Source organism: Tachyglossus aculeatus, chromosome 16, assembly GCF_015852505.1.
Source record: "Tachyglossus aculeatus isolate mTacAcu1 chromosome 16, mTacAcu1.pri, whole genome shotgun sequence".
NCBI classification, from domain to species: domain Eukaryota; kingdom Metazoa; phylum Chordata; class Mammalia; order Monotremata; family Tachyglossidae; genus Tachyglossus; species Tachyglossus aculeatus.
The window spans coordinates 50909-67428 of record NC_052081.1 but is presented as its reverse complement, the minus strand read 5'-3'; the positions used below and the strand labels follow the sequence as shown (position 1 = coordinate 67428).

Sequence of the window (16520 nt, the reverse complement as noted above, 5' to 3'; positions counted from 1 at the left end):
GTCCCAGGTTCCTTCTCCTTCCCTGTCACAAGGGCCCAGCTGTGCTCCCAGGACCAGAACCAGGTATCACCCAGATGTCTGTGGTGCCCAGGCCAGGTCTCACCCAGATGTCTGTGGTGCCCAGGGCAGGAGTTGCTATGATGATGTTGTTTAAGCATCTGCTGTGTGCAAAGCACTGTACTAAGTGCTGGGCAAAAGACAGGGATGATGGTTAGACACGGTTCCTGGACCCCGTCCCTGGTGTTCCCAGGCTAAGAATAAGGTGGGGCAACAGACACATAAGATGAAAACAAAAGAAACGCAAAGATACAGATCAGAATCCATCAGGTTGCGAGGGTAGAGGCTCAGAGAGGACCTCCATGCCCTGCCACGCCTGACCCTAAGCACTACCCACCCCCAGTCAGGGTCATGGCCTTCCTGTCCTTCTAAAGCTTGGCAGTAGGGGTGGGTCACAGTTCCCCCTGACAGATGGGCACAGGGCACCGCGGGGGCAGCAAAGAGTGGGAATTCCATGTTGGGAGCTGCAGTGCCCTGAGCCCTGGCCCCTAGCAGACTCCCCCTCGTCCGGGGCTGGGGGGTCCTGTCCTGGCCGCAGGGAGGTTCCGAGCGGAGAGCTGGCTGCTGTTCCAAAGGCAGAGCTGCAGGAGCAGCCATCCTGGTGGGTGCCAACACTGGGCAGTGCCCTGAGTGCTCATTTGCCAGGGAGCACTACTGGAGGAGAATGGCATGGGGCCTCCATCCTCCAGGTCTCCACTCCCAGCCCTCTTGACACTTGGCAGGGATGGTGCTGAGGTCACGGCCTGGTGTCTCACTCTGAAAAGGTCAGAGCCCAGTGGAGCCGCAGGCCTGACCTCAAACCCGTACCCCGGAATCAGCTTCCTCGAGGAAACTTTTGCACCCGGCTGCTCGCTTCCAACAGAGGCTTTCGGTGACTTGATTTTGAGTGGCACCGTGGCCCTCTGCCTGTTGCCCTTTATCTGCTGGCCACTGCCCCTCCCCCTGCCCTCCCCCTTTCCCCATCCACTGTCCCCGATCCCAGGGTATGTGAAGGCTTCCTCAGAGGCCTTTTTTTTTAGATTTAAAGATTCAGAACTGTGTTTGCCTCATTTTAATGTTTTGACCATTCTGTTTGTAAGGTGTATTTTCAAGGGTTTCGGTTTTCTAGTGACTTTGACTTTTTAAAAACTTGTAAAATCGCTTTGGGGAGGGTTGAGTCGTGGGATCCTGGGAGCCCTTTGGCCGGTCATTACATCGCAGTTCTGGTCTCCGCGGGAGAGGTTGTGAGAGCTTCTTTTTCCATTCCTGTGTTTGTCCTGTGAGCCTTCTCAGACCCTCTACGTGATTCAGCCTCCCCTCTCCCTTTCCCTTCGCCTCTCCCTCCATTGAAGATAGACACCTGCCTAGATTCATTCATTCATTCAATTGTATTTATTGAGCGCTTTCTGTGTACAGAGCACTGTACTAAGCGCCTGGGAAGTATAAGTCGGCAGCATATAGAGATGGTCCCTACCCAACAATGGGATCACCGTCTAGAAGGGGGAGACAGACAACAAAACCAAACAAGTAGACAGGTGTCAAAACCATCAGAATAAATACAATTATAGCTATATGCACATTATTAATAAAATAAGTAGAGTAGTAAATATGTACAAGTAAAATAGAGTAATAAATCTGTCTCCCCCAGGCACTGGGGGGACAAGGGGGTGTCACACTGAGGCTGAGTCAGTGTGAGGGCTCAGCCTGAGGGCTGAGGAGACTAATTGGTGGTGTTCTCACTCTCCCTGGCTTTGCCTCTTTTGGGAACAAGAATGTCCCCTCCCCATAAGGAGCAGCACAGACTCCCCCAGAGTATGAAAGAGGAAAGTGCTGTGGTTTTGGCATTGCTTGGGATCCGCTCCCACTCTCTCCATGGGTCCTTGTGGGTGATGGTCAAACTGACCCGGGCTGGAGGTGGTGGGGGGTAGGCCCATCAGATGCTGTCTGCCCTCCAGCATTGGGGCTGGGACTAATGACTCTACTGTATTCTCCGCAGCCCTTGCGGGAAAGCCTAGCCAGGACCTTCCCTGCCCCCGCCAGCTCCATGCAGCTGGTCCGAAGGGCCCCAAACTGGCCAGGGTTCTTCCCTGGCTACAGACAGACACTGCTGAGTGCCACCCTCAGGGCTGCTGCATCTCCACCTCCACCCTTGGCCCGGGTCCATCCTACTCCATGCTGCCCAGGGTGGCCCTTTCCTGACTGTGTTCCAGGGAAGTCATACTGGGTCCCTTCCTCGGCCTGTGCCCTTTTGGTGGGAGGGATGGGACTGGCCACTGCCAGCTTCTCGCCCAGCCTCACAGCCACTGGTTCCATCCAGTTCTGAGCGGCGATCCCCTAGCCCCTGGAGCCAGCTTCAGACCATGGTTCAGTCCGCATCGGTCCAGGCCCAGCAGGTCTTTCCCGCTCCCACTGTACCCGCACCATCACCCAAACTCCCATTCTGTCACCCCTATCAGACACCTGGCACACAGACCTGTGAGCTCACACAAGCATGTAAGTGAGCATGCACGTGTGCGCGCACACACACACACACACACACACACACACACACACACACACACACACACACACACACACACACACACACACACACACACACACCACCCCACCCCACCCCACCCCACCACCACCACGTTGGACACTTTGGTTTGTTCATCCCTTCAATTGGTGATAGAGCTCCAGGCCACTCAAGTAGCCCTCTTGAGGGTCCAGCCCCAGCACAGATTTAAAAAAAAAGAAGGGAAAAGAGCCAGAAGGCATGGTCTGGTTTGGTAGAGAGAAAAATGGGGCTGGGAGAGGGGCTTCCATTCATTCATTCATTCAATTGTATTTATTGAGCACTTACTGTGTGCAGAGCACAGGGGGCCTCCTCAGAAAGAGAAGAGAGGTCAAGGGAGGAGAAAGCCAAGGAAATTAGGAAGTGAGGTAAGGACACAAAGGGGAGGGTCCTTCATTCCTCTTCCTCAATCAACAGTATCTATTGAGTGCTTTCTGAGCAGAGCACTGTGCAAAGTGATTGGGAGAGTACAGTATGACAGAGTTGGATAGTCAATCGTATTGAGTGCTTACTGTGTGCAGAGTACTGTACTAAGCATTTGAGGGAGTACAATACAAAAGACACATTCCCTACCTACAACGAGTTTACAGTCTAGAGGGGCAGAGACAGAGAAGCAGTGTGGCGTGGAAGGAGCATGGGCTCGGGAGCAGAGGGTATGAGTTCTAATCCCGACTCCGCCACATGTCTGCTGCGTGACCTTGGGCAAGCCACTTCTCTGTGCCTCAGTTACCTCATCTGTAAAATGGGAATTAAGACTGTGAGCCCCACATGGGACAAACTGATTACTTTGTATCTACCTCAGCGCTTAGAACAGTGCTTGGCACATAGTAAGCACTTAACAAATACCATCATTAACTTTATTACTATTAATAAATAAATAAAATTAGAGTTGTACAAAAGTGCTGTGGGGCTAGAAGGGGGTGATAAAGGGAGCGAGTCAAGGCGATGAGGAAGGGAGTGGGAGAAGAGGAATGAAAGGCTTGGTCAGGGAAGGCCTCTTGAAGGAGGTGTGCCTTCAATAAGGCTTTGACAGTAGGGAAAGTAATTGAGATAGAAGAGATCAAGATACAGTGAGAAGGTTGGCATTAGAGGAGCCAAATGTGCAGATTGGGTTATAGTAGGAGAGTTGCGAGGTGAAGTAGGAGTGGACGAGTGATCGAATGCTTTAAAGCAGTGGTAAGGAGTTTCTGATTAATGTGGAGGTTCTTGAGGAGTGGAGAAACTTGGACTGAACATGGAGAAGTAGCATGGCTTAGTGGATAGACCACGGGCCTGGGAATCAAGGTCATGGGTTCTAATCCCGGTTTTGCCATTTGTCTGCTGTGTGACCTTGGGCAAGTCACTTTACTTCTCTGTGCCTCAGTTCCCTCATCTGTACAAATGGGGATTAAGACTAGGAGCCCCATGTGGGACAGGGACTCATATCTACCTTAGTGCTTAGAACAGTGCTTGGCACATAATAAGTACTATAATAATCATTATTATTATTCGTGTGAACATGTGAGGCGTGGGTCAAGGTGAGGTGCTGCCTGGCCCGGGCTCAGCCTCCCGGTCTCAGGCTCATGGCCCTTCCTTCCCCTGCAGGATCTGCAAAGTGCTGGCAATCTGCTTTCCCCTGCGTTAGGCTCTCTGGGGTGGGACTTTGTGTCTATCTGTGATTCTGCCACTGGAGCAGTATTTAATCGATTGATCGATCCATTGATCAATCAGTGGCACTCACTGAGCCCTTCTGTGTGCCGAAAACCATCTTTAAGTGCTTGGGAGAATGCAGAAGAGTATGTAGACAAGATCCCTGCCCTCAAGGAGCTTACAATCTAGTTGAAGAGACAGGCATAAAAGTATATTACATATAGGGGAAGCAACAGTGTCTAAATATATGTTTGTATGTAGGTGTGGTGGGGGTGGAGTGAGTGCCAAAGTGTTTAGGGGGAATGGATTCGAGTGTGTAGGTGACTCAGGAGGGAAAATAGGGAGGGAGAGGTGAGAGGTTAGACAGGGGAAGGGTTCCTGGACAAGACGGGATTTTACTACAGCTTCGAAGATGGGGAGAGTTATGTTCTGCCAGATATGCTTATTGTGGGCAGGGAATGTATCTTCTAACTCTGTTATATCATGTACTCTCCTGAGCACTTAATACGGTGCCTTGCACACAGTATATCCTCAATAAATACCATTGGTTGAGCTGAAGGGGAAAGGAGCTCCAGGCAGGAGGGAGGGCGTGAGCAAAGTGTCTACAGCAAGACAGTTGAGAACGAGACACACAGAGAAGGTTGGTGTTTGAGGACCAAAGTGTGTGGGCTGGGTTGTAGAGTGAGGGGAGTGAGGAGAAGTGAAGGGGGTGAGCCGATTGAGAGTCTTAGAGTCCAAGGTAAGGAGTTTCTGTGTAATGCAGAGGGGAATGGGCAACCGTTGGAAGCTTTTGAGGGGTGGGGAGATGTGAACAGAACCTTTTGTAGAAAAAATGTTTCAGACAGCAGAGTGAAGTGTGGACTGAAGAGGGGAGAAGCAAGAGGCAGGGCAGGGAGGTCAGTGACCTAAAAATAGCCGGGTCCATAAGGCCCTTAACGATATTTGGCTGGTTATCATATTTCACTCCAGGCAGCCGCTATGGCAGGATAGTGGCCGGTGGAGTCCCTGGACCCTGTGGTTACCCCGCCCTGAAGGTGGGGTCCTTGGATTCATTCAATCGTGTGTATTGAATGCTTACTGTATGCAAAGCACTGTACAAAGTGCTTGGGAGAGTACAATATAACAACCGACACATTCCTGCCCACAGTGAGCTCATAGCCTAGGGGATGAGTCCAGGGGCTCTGCTGTCCAGCTGCCCGTTGAGGTAAGACCCCATTTCTGTTCTGTGCAGGCCAGGAATTCTATATTTCTTTTTAGACTTCCTCCCATCTGCAAGCCGGGCAAGGGGCGCCATGGCCTCCTGGTAACATTGCTTGTAGGGATCGGAGCTTTAGGTAGAATGGGCACTTAGGGCAGGAGGAAGGAGCCAAGGAAGCAGCCTGCAGAGGGGCCCCTGTTACCTTCCCCCAGCTCTTGCCATCCTCCCCACAATCAATCGATCGAGCATATCTGTGGAGCACTTACTGTGTCCAGAGCACTGTACTAAACCCTTGGGAGAGTACAGTACAGTAGAGTTGGTAGACATGTTCCCTATCCATATTGAGCTTACAGTATGGAAGGGGAGACAAAGATGTGAAGTGATCATTTGTCGGCTTTGTAGAGGGAGGGTGTTCCAGGCCAGAGGCAGGATGTGGGCAAGAGGTCGGTGCTGAGATAGACAAGATAGACAAGACAACAGTGAATAGGTGGGCATTTGAGGAGTGCAGTGTGTGGGCTGGGTTGCAGTAGGCAAGCAGCGAGGTGAGGTAGGTGGGGGCTAGATGGTTGAGTGCTTTAAAGCTGTTGGAAAGGAGTTAGATGTACAAGAGGGGTTGAACTGGGTCTTCACAAAGGCTGGGGCTAGCCAGGTCTCAGTAATGGGGAGGGAGAGCAGTGATTGAGTCAAGAACAGGTCAAGGATGAAGGGAAGCTTTCCTATGATGGAGCGAGGCTGAGGCTGGGGGCGGGTGTGTGTGTGTGTGTGTGTGTCCCAGGCCTTTGTCTTTGGGAAGGGAGGGGTCCTCGTTGCCAGTCCGGGTCCCACCCCTACATAGAAAGCAGGATGGGGAAGATGATGAAGAAAGTACCACACGTCCTGCTCAGACCCAGCTATCAGAACTGACCGAGGAGTTTTCACAAATTCACCTCACCAGGACCACCCCGTCTGGAGCTTGTATGTAACTTCCTCCCTGACATTCTTCATTCTAACACCCGCAGCACTGCTCTTTGCTCACCACTTCCGTGCAGGCTGGAAAACACATTCTGCCTGTCCCGGCTGTAAGCTCAGAAGCTAGGTCAGTGGTTAGTTTAGCAGCAGCACTGCTGGGATGGTTCTCTAGAGTTGCAACTTTCAATGGGGCCCATCCTGGGGCTGGCCGCCCGACTACTTCTCTTCCTCCGTAAGTCTCTGCCACTAATTGCCCTCACCCACCCCACCACCCCCAGTCCCTGCCTGGGCTGTTCCTGACCCGTCTTGGAGTGATGATGGTGGTAGTGGAAAGAGGAACTCAGGCTGCAAGCGGGTGGCCAGTACAGAATTTGCTGGGTCGGGGAGACCAATCAATCAATCGTATTTATTGAGCGCTTACTGTGTGCAGAGCACTGTACTAAGCGCTTGGGAAGTACAAGTTGGCAACATATAGAGACAGTCCCTACCCAACAGTGGGCTCACAGTCTAAAAGAAGGGGGACCAGCCCTGCCCCCACCCCTGGGACCGCTGTTCCAGGTCACAGGTTACCCACTCAGTCTCTGGTGCAATGTCAGCGGCTAACAGGGACCCTGGGAGCAGAACTTCCAGTGGTCCGTGTACCTGCCGTCTTCCCCTGAGCGGGAGGTGCAGATGGTCAGCACTCTGGACCCCTCCTTCACCTATGCCATGTACGGCCCTCGGGTGCGAGCTGGCAGCATCCCATTGGAGCAGGTCGGGGGGGATACTGTCCTGCTGCACATCCGGGAACTGCAGGTCCAGGACACAGGTGAGTATGAATGCCAGACCCTCAACACTGATGCCAAGTACTTCGGCAGCTACAGCGCCAGGTTTGACCTGACTCGTAGGTCCTGCCACCCAGGCACTCCGCTTCCTCCTGGGCATACTCAGGCACCCCACACCCTTGAGTCTCTGACCTCTGGGACCCCTGGCACCCTGACATCTGGAGCCCTTGACATTCAGGACTGTTGGGAACCCTGACCCTGGGACCCTCGAGTGCCCTGACTCCCCAACTCTGATACCCTCAGGTGCCCTGCCCCCTGGACCCCAGAGCCCTTGACTCCTAGGAACCCAGAGCCCCCGATCTCTGACCCCGGCTTGCCACCGACAGCATAGACATCTGGATGACCTGGGGGTCGTTGAGAGCCTCTGGTGGACTGGTGACGAACCCAGGCTGTGCCTAGGGGGAGCATAGTAGGACATTGGTCCTATTGGCTCCCAGCAGATGTTGGGGCCCCGAGGGCTGTGATCTCCTCTCCTCCCTGCTCCTTCTCTCAAGGTGACCAGGCTAGAGGGACTCTAGGGTGGGAACAGACTTGGGTCCCACCTAGGGCTCCTTCCAGCTTCTTCAGCCCTCAGGGGCAGTGGGGCATCCTGACATCCCATCCAGAGGAAGGGAGAGGATGGAAGAGGAGGAAATGGCCATCTGAAGCAGGGGGACAGTGGCCATGACAGGAGCGTGGGGAGGCAGAGATGGGAGGCCAGGCTGGGGACCTGGATTCTAATCCTGGCTCACCACTTCCTGTGGCTATTGCTGTGAGTGGAGCCCGAGGCTCCAGCACTACTGCTCAGGAGGCCATGGCGGTGGCCACAGTGGTAGGGGAAGAAACCCCCACTTCACTGCCACCTTCCCCTTGCTACCCCTTGAGAAGCAACGTGGTCTAACGGTTAGAGCAGGGGCCTGGGAATCGGAAGGACCTTTTACTTCTTTAATGGTATCAGTTAAGTGCTTATTATGTGTCAGGAACTGTTCTAAGTGCTGGGGCATATAGAAGGTAATCGGGTTAGAAACAGTCCCTGTCCCACATGGGGCTCACAGTCTTAATCCCCATTTTACAGATGAAGTAACTGAGACACAGAGGAGTGAAGTAACTTGCCCAAGGTCAGACAGCAGACAAGTGGCAGACCTGGGATTAGAATCCAGGTCCTTCTGATTCCCAGGCCTGTGCTCTATCCTCTAATCCACCTCCACAGCCATCACTTCCTCAGCCACCATCAGCCCCACAGTCATCACTTCCTCAGCCGCCCTCACCCCTTCAGCCATCACTTCCTCAGCCTCCATCATCCCCACATCCACCACTTCCTCAGTATCAGAGCCCTGCCCTGTTGGAACTGGGCGCCCGTGGACAGAGGGAAGGAAGAGAGGCTGGGAAGGGTGGTGGTGGTTTCTGGAAGATCCAGGCTGTTACTGACCTGGAGCAGAGAGATGGTCTCCCAGGTTCAGGATGGCTCCGGCCCAGGCAGCTTACCTAGGAACCTCTGTGGTCCCAGTGGCTGGGGGAGGCAAAGAGCAGTGCAGGCACTCTCTGCAGCTCTTGAGCTGAGCCCGTACTTGGCCGAGGGCTCGGCTCACCAGTCGCCAGTGATGGTGCCTGTCTGTCCTTCGTTCTAGTGATTGCTGACACCCTCTCGGCCACCTCAGCCGCCCAGATGCTCAGCCTCAGAGAGGGGGACTCCTTGGCTTTCCCGTGTGAAGTAACCATGGGCACCAGCCAGCACACCCACCTGGCCGTGTCCTGGCACAGGCTGCAGGAGGAGGCAGGGCCAGATCCAGCCTCTCAGGTCATCTCCCTGTCCAGAGACTCCAGGCTGGTCCCCGGCCCCGCCTATGGGCAGCGTGTCTCCTCTGGGGACCTTTGGCTGGCCCGTACCAGGCACTCCACCTTTGCACTGACCGTTGGGGAGCCTGCAGCGTGGGGACTTGGGTAGGTGGCTCTGTGAGGCAGAGGAGTGGATCCAGGACCCAGATGAGACCTGGACCCTCATCATGAGGAATCGGACGGTGGCGACGGTTCTGGGAGTGGAAGAAGAAGGTGAGGGTGTCCGGAATTGCCGGGTCCAGGGCCGCATGGGCCAGGGTTGCAGGGTCCAGGGCCATGGGGTCTGGGGCCACGGAAACTGGTGGTGCTTGGTTTGGAGAGAGCCTGGGAGAAAGTTCTGTTTCTCCTTTACACCCAACTAAATTTTCTGAAAGGGGTGGGGACGACCCCACTGGGTACTGCCATTTCAGACCCCAGGCAGTGGTTGCACATAAGTCTCTGGCCCCTGATCCAACCGTCCCTTGCCCCTAGTTCACATTCACATCACCCGTGCCCTCTGCCCACACCAACAACCCTTTGTCCCAGGTTCACACTCACAGTACCTGTGCCCCCAGCATCTGGTCACACCACTCAGGCTCCCAGCCCATACCCGCATCTCCAGTGCCTCCTGTACTTACCCGCACTACTGAGTATAGGTATAGGACAGGTGTGAGTGTACTGGGGGCCTGAGATGTGTGGATGCGGGCTGTGGGCCCAGGAAGTGTGAATGTGGCTTTGAAGCATGGGAGCTGTGGGTGAGGCCGGGCCAGGGCCCAGGAAGTGTAGATGAGGCTGTGAGTGGAGTCGGACTGGAGGTGTAGGAGGAGGGGAGTGCAGGAGTAGACAAGGCTGTGGGTGTGGGAAGTGTGGGTGGGGTAGGGCCAGGGGTGCAGGAAATCTTCCAGGGGCCTGGAAGATGTGCCTGGGGCTGGGCCAGGGGCTCAGGAGGTGACTGTGGGCGTGGGTGATGTGGGTGGGACTACACCAGCTGCAATAGTGACAGGCAATGGAGAGGCAGGTTTAGAATCCAGGTCCCCACGCTGTCTCCCCACCCTCCACTTTTAGATGGGGTGGGTAGTTGGGGCCTAGTGTGGGTGGACCCCAGGGCCCAGGAGGTGTGGGTGGGGCCGGGGAGGGGTGGTGGTGGGAGGGCCAGGGATGAGCAGGGTGATTCTCTGCTGCCACTCTCGGATAGGGCTCTCGGACCCCGGTGAGCCCAGGTCCTCCCCGGCCCTGGGAATCCCCACAGCTTGGAATCGTTCCCCACCGGCTCGGGGCAGGGAAAGCTGAAGCGGGTTTTTCACAGTGATGGATCTTCTCGTCAACAGTAGCACTGAGGGCCCTTTTCTGCCTGGCAAACCATGGCAGTTCACCTGCTCCGTGCCCTCTGCCGCCACCACCCACCCAGGAACAGAGCTCTGCATGACCTGGCACCTCAATAGTTTGGAGATCGCGGCCATGGATGGGCGCAGCATTCTGACCCTACAGAAGTGCTCCAGATGGCTGGCAGAGCTGGGCCAGATATGTGACCAGGACCGGCCCTGGGGACTTTGTCTTCCAGGTGTGGGATGTGGGCCCGGAAGATGAGGGCACCTACAGTTTTGAGGTGTGTGAGTGGAGCCAGATGCCCCCCAGCTTTGGGGAGGAGCTGAGGAGGGAGCGATCGCCAGGGGTCGGCGCTCACCTTGCCCAACCAGCAGGTCAGTGCCCATCATCTCACCCAGTGGGCACCCATCATATTGCCCGGCTGGTATCCATAATCTCTCTCCAATGCCTGACAGACCTATACCATCTTCCTTGTTGAGGGTAGAGTGCCTTCCCAGCCTCAGTAGGCTCATGGCGGCTGGCCTGGGGGTTTGGCCCTCCTGGAACCAGCTGTTGTCTGCTGTCCTTCCCCATGGAGGGAAACCCCATTAGTCTATGTGGGTGTCTCTCTGGGGCGGGCACCCAGTCCAGCCTACCCGGGCAGCATTTTCCCTGAGAGGCAGCATCTGTTTCTCCTTAACACCAAACTAAATTTTCTGCAAGGGATGGGGAAGACCCCGCTGGGTTCTGCCACTTCAGATCCCAGGCAGTGGTTGCACCTGTGTCTCTGGCTCCAGATCTGGCCCGTGCCCCTAGTACACATTCACATCACCTGTATCCCCCGCCCACACCAACATCCCCGTGTCCCAGGTACACACCCACAGGACCTCTGCCCCTAGCACCTGGTCACACCACTCGGGCTCCCAGCCCACACTTGCATCTCCGGTGCCTCCTGTACATACCCACACCACTGGGTATAGGTACAGGACAGGTTTGCCCAGGATGGGATCAACCCTCTAGACCCCAAGTCACTAATCCTGCATCGAAATCAGCACCTGGAACCCGACCTGACCCGCCCTGGCCTGACCCCCTGATGGACCAGCTGCCCTCCGAGCTTCTCCACTTCCCCAGAGCCGGTTTGGGCAGTGGCCACCTGGGCCACTTGACCCTTTAGGAGCTTCTAGGGCCTCTAGAAACTTGCCCTTCAATATCCTTTGCTAGGCTCTCTAGCCCCTGGATGGCCAGTTTTAGGGGGAAGGAGACAGAAGAGGGAAGAGGTTGAGGAGACTGAGGGCAGGGACTACGGCCAGGAACCATGGGAGCCTAACGGTGAGGGTTCAGTCTCAGCACTGACTAGGCCGGCTGGCTGGGAGAGAATCCTCCACAGCTGGGTGGGCTGTGGCCGTCTCCCTTAGGGATTGGCAAAGACCTGAGAGACATAGGTGATGCTATGCTGGGGCAGAGGAGATGTGGATCCCGGCCTGTGGGGCTGGAATTTCCAGACCCTTCCCCGGGCACTGGGCTGCTGGTGGGACCAGCTGGCGATGACTGTAGTGGGCAGGAGGGTTCACGGCCAGATGGATGTCAGCCAGCTCTGCACCAGTGCCCGAGCTGGGCGGTTCAGTGGGATCTCTGAGAGAAACAGTGTAGCTTAAAGGAAAGAGCCCGGGCTTGGGCTTGAGTCAGAGGATGAGGGTTCTAATACCGGCTCTGCCACTTGTCTGTTGGGTGACCTTGGGCAAGTCATTTCACTTTTCTGTGCCTCAGATACCTCATCTGTAAAATAGAGATTAAGACTAGGAGTCCCACTTGGGACAAGCTGATTACCTTGTATCTACCTCAGAGCTTAGAACAGTGCTTGGTACATAGTCAGCGCTTAACAAATACCAACATCATCATCATCATCCTATGGTGGGTGGTTGGTGGATCCAGCTTCCTCTTTGCAAATATCGCCACAGACATGAATCTGGATGTGTTTGTGGAGAATGGGCAGTGCCAGTTCTGGATAGAAGTCCTGGTCTTTCGCTGTCGACTGCATGGTGCCAAACACCCTCTCTCCATGACTTAGTGGCACTTGCTTCAGGACCAGTCACCGGAGTTCATCGCCGGTCTGGCACAGGATAGCACCGTCACCCTGGGCCTAACCTACCGGGAGCGTGGCAGCCATGGAGATGTCAGGCTGGAGAAAGTAGATTCGGTCTCCTTCCTCCTGGTGCTCTACAACCCTCTGGCCGCTGATTGGGGGACTACGATTGCAAAATAACCGAGGGTCTCGGGGCCGGGGCCGAGGCCGGAGGGGTGGCCCTGACTTGGAAAACTTCGGTCTCACTGAAGGAGCTGGGTAAGTTACCTGGGTCCTTCTCCCATCCTGGGAAGGCTGGCCCTCGGCAAACCAATCAGCTCAAACTGGGTGGCCACTCAGATGAATTATTCTAGTCTGCTGCCATCCAGCCCAGGGAGGGGCACTGCCCATCCTACGCCTGACCTGCTCATCCCAATTCTACCCTGGCTGGCCCTGCCCCATCCCACCCCACCACCCAGACACAGTCCATGTGGGATGTTGGGAGGACCATGTGATGGGGAAAAGGCACCTTGAGTCCTGCAGGAGAGTTAAGGGGTGGTGGCATTTCTCACCGCATGGCCAAGGGAAGCGTATCTCACAAACGGCATCTATTGGAGCAGGTATGGGCCTGCGAGTTCATCTGCTGAGCCGCCAGCCCCATGTGAAGTTCGCCAGTGACTTCAAGCTGAACTGTGTGGTTAGCAGCAACTACTCTGATATCCTCCACATCCCAAGGTCATTCACCTGGCAGTTCCAGCCCTTCAACTCCACTGGCGACTTCTGGCAGCTGCTGTTGGTTAGCCTCCATGGCCACATGGAACAGGATCCCTCCCAGCCCCGGTTTCTGGGGAAGATCAGAATCTCCCAGTTGGTGAGCCAGTCTCAACTGCACATCCACAATGCCTCGGAGGAGGAGACCGGGAGCTACCGGTGTCGAGTGGACTTTTTCCGGAGTTCAGTCCACGTTTTTGAGTTGGCGGTGGCAGTGGCCAAGGTTTTGTCTAACTCCTTGGGGATAAATGTCATTCTCCCGGGTAAGTTCTGATGAAGCCCCAGTCTCTCTGCCTGTTGCTTCCCTGCCCAGACGCTTTTCTCGAGTTCTGGTAGGGCTGAAGGCCCGAGCATGGCCCCTGAGCGTGGCCTGGGACAGAGGGGCTTGGTAGAGGCAGAGGTGGAGGAGAAGGGGGTGGAGGAGATGGTTAAGCCACTCCCCTGGGTCCTTTCTCTCCAGAGAGCCAGCTGGCTGTGTCAGTCGACAACCACACCCAGGAGCACCCACCTGACATGGCAGCCACGATGGAATGCCGGATCGAATCTGTGGGCTGGAACGATTCCCACTACACCGTAACATGGTACTTCTCTCCGGGTTCTGCTGGGGCGCCCACACACCCGCTCCTGCTCGGTTGGGGGTCTGGAGGCCCGGGGGTATTCTGACAGGGGCCGTTGAAAGCCTGGCGATGCTCTGATGGGGGACTGGAGGGACTCTTCCCTAGTTGTTGGGGTCAGAGAGAGAAGCATTGCCGATTGAAGAATCTGTGCCATCTAGGTGGTCCTGCGGGAAACCCCATTTAGGTGGCATTTAGGAGGGGTTTAATGTCACTGCCCTTGGGTCTTTGGCTCACCCGGAGTCCTTTGAATGATCTCTCGCCATCCTTGTGGTCAGCTGCTTCTTCTGTGGCTGCAGCTGAACCTCAGCTTCCATCAGGCATGATTTCTCCTTCATCTAGGAGTTGTGGCAGCCAGAGCCAGCGGCCTGGCTGCCAGAATGACTCTTATTTCATCTGGCATTGATCTCCATCGAGGTAGGTCACACGTGGCCTTCAGCAGCTGGTGGCTGGAGCAGGGGTCTCTGAGAGTTTAGAGGGCACACCTGAGGAGCTGAACTCTGTGAGGAATGGCACTCTGACTGCAAGGACTGGCAACAAGGCGGAAGGGAAGGAGTTCCATGCAGAGTTCCAGCCGTCCCATGACGTGGCTGTGACAAGATGGTTTCCTATCTGTCTGGCCCATGTCGGGTCCGGCTACGATGCCAGATACCCTTATGCCTGGCTTCTCCCCTCCAGGGGCCCCACCTTCCTCTGCTGTGACTCAGAAGTGGCACCCATAGGGTTTGGGTGGGAGCTGCAACGACTCTGGACCGAGACTCAGGGGGTGGTCATGGGTCACCCAGAGGCATATCGTAGGTTCTGTTGGTTTCTGTTGGTCGAAGGGTCTATATGACATCATTCCTTTGTGTTGCTTAAGTATGTCCTGTGCGTACCGTGTATCTGCCATTTCTGGGGTCTAGGCTCTTCCAGACCTGTTGCTGTTGGCCCTGCTGCCCGCTGACCCTGCAGGACCACTGGGCTCTAAGGGCTGCGGGCAGAGCAGCTTGGGCTGGCCTAGGTCTGGGTGCTTCTCGCTGTAATGGGAGGCCGGGCTGCCAGGCCCGAGCCAGCCCAGGCTGGGTGCCAGGATTCTAGGTGCTATCATGCCAGCCCTCACCTGCTATGCACATGGATGCCATGCTTCCCGGGGGTGGCAGTGGCAGCAGTGGCAGCGGCTCTAGGCTACACGCTGTCCTGCTGGGGGCCCCCCTCCCTAACTCTAGGTGACAAGCTGACCCCCACTCCCTCCAGGGACCTTCTCCTGCTCAAGGTCTGCCCTGGGTTGGCCTACAGACAAGAGAGGTTGGAGAGAAGGGAGGGAGCAATACAGATAGAGCAGTGGCAGGGGCCTAGGTAGCAGAAGGAGGAAAGAATCTGTGGTTTTGGGCTGGGCTGTCTCCCTGCAGCAAAGAAGGATTTAATTTTGGGATCTGTGAAGCAGCGTAATGAAATGAGTCTGGGAGCTTCTGGGAACTCTCACCTTCCCTGGGAATGAGGGGGCCCCAGGCCCTGAGATATGGTGGGCAGGCCCCAGGCACTGAAGGGGCAGGGGCACAGCGGGGGGTTGGCAGGTCCATTTTCCTTGTGGACAAGGCTGTAAAGGCAACCAGGGCACCTAGCTTAGTCTCTCCCAGCTGGTCAGAGGTAGGGGCCTCGGGCTTCTCAGGTGGGAGTGAAACGGGTTGTAACTTTGGCCCTGGTGACTGCTAGCTAATCCCTGTCTATGATGGACATGAGCTGGGGTCCTGGGGCTGCTGGTTGGGGCCATGATGTGGAAAGAGTCGAGCCCCTGGAGGTTTGGCTGGAAGGGGTGGCACCGGGCCTCCGGTCCAAACTCCTGCCCAGCCCCGGCCGCTTCTCCAAGGGCAGGGGTGTTACGAGCGGGGCTCTAAGCCACATCTGGGGAAATTCCAGGGGTGAAAATTTCTCTACGAGGGGCCCGAATTCCTGGAGAGCCTGGTGTGGGATGGGGAAGGGGGCTGGAGAGGCCCTTTGGCCCGCCCCTTTGGCCCCATGGGACCCAGGGTGAAGATGCAGAGCAAACACGGAGACGGGAGATGGCCCATGAATCCTGTCCAGACCTCACTGGCTACAGAGCCAGGAAGGACTGGTAAGGAAGAAGAATGTCCCTGGTGGGGAGGACCAGGGCCGATAGTGAAGGGTCTGGGAATCTTGAAGTCTGTCTGGATGGTGAGGCATTGGCTGTCACCAACATTTTCTTCTTCTGATTCATTCCTGGCTACCCAAACCATCTAAAGCCATCTCCCAACACTCGTCTCTGGCACTCATGTCCCTAGCAGGGCCCAGCCTAGCACCTCGTTCATTCCTGCAATTGCATTGTCTATGGCATGTTCTGATTACTCTGTAAATACTTTTGTCTGTTTCCCCGTTAGAGTGGAAGCTCCTTAAGGCCAGGGAATGTGTCACTTGTTTGTTTCGTACTGTTTGAGAGCTCAATGTGGTTTATTGCCCCTGGTGGGCTCCCAGTAACTACTACTATTACTACTACTGCTACTACTATTACTTATTTCCTCTTACCCTTCTTGTTTCAGCACCTACTTTTTCTTCAATGGTCTGTTCTTCTGTGCCTCTGCAGTACTCCCTGGTCATTTATTCCTGTGCTACCACCATTCCTCTGGCTGCTGCCATCATCTATATCATCAGGAAGGAGAAGAGAAGGCCACCTCAGAACCCAAATGGAGGAAAAAAAGAAACTTTCTGGAGTGAAGCCCAAGAGGCTGAAAATGTCCCCCTGGGTTCTGAGGGTGGCCATATGCAGGCGCTGCCCAGCTTCCCTTAG

At 55.5% G+C, this 16520-nt stretch overlaps 1 protein-coding gene across 1 annotated transcript in view; it reads left to right on the top strand.

The window, feature by feature from the left end:
- Nucleotides 1-16520, top strand: part of CD101 (CD101 molecule) — a 17632-nt gene extending 1112 nt beyond the window's left edge. Inside the window, 22 exon segments of the mRNA XM_038757821.1 lie at nt 8-63; nt 251-262; nt 596-658; nt 876-928; nt 2354-2447; nt 4178-4187; nt 5192-5256; nt 6647-6746; nt 6895-7251; nt 8800-9092; nt 9094-9288; nt 9479-9653; nt 10182-10196; nt 10395-10509; nt 10511-10686; nt 12250-12488; nt 12626-12632; nt 12974-13387; nt 13585-13705; nt 14417-14532; nt 14944-15022; nt 16208-16520. Coding sequence (XP_038613749.1) covers nt 8-63; nt 251-262; nt 596-658; nt 876-928; nt 2354-2447; nt 4178-4187; nt 5192-5256; nt 6647-6746; nt 6895-7251; nt 8800-9092; nt 9094-9288; nt 9479-9653; nt 10182-10196; nt 10395-10509; nt 10511-10686; nt 12250-12488; nt 12626-12632; nt 12974-13387; nt 13585-13705; nt 14417-14532; nt 14944-15022; nt 16208-16520 — 3068 coding nt within the window.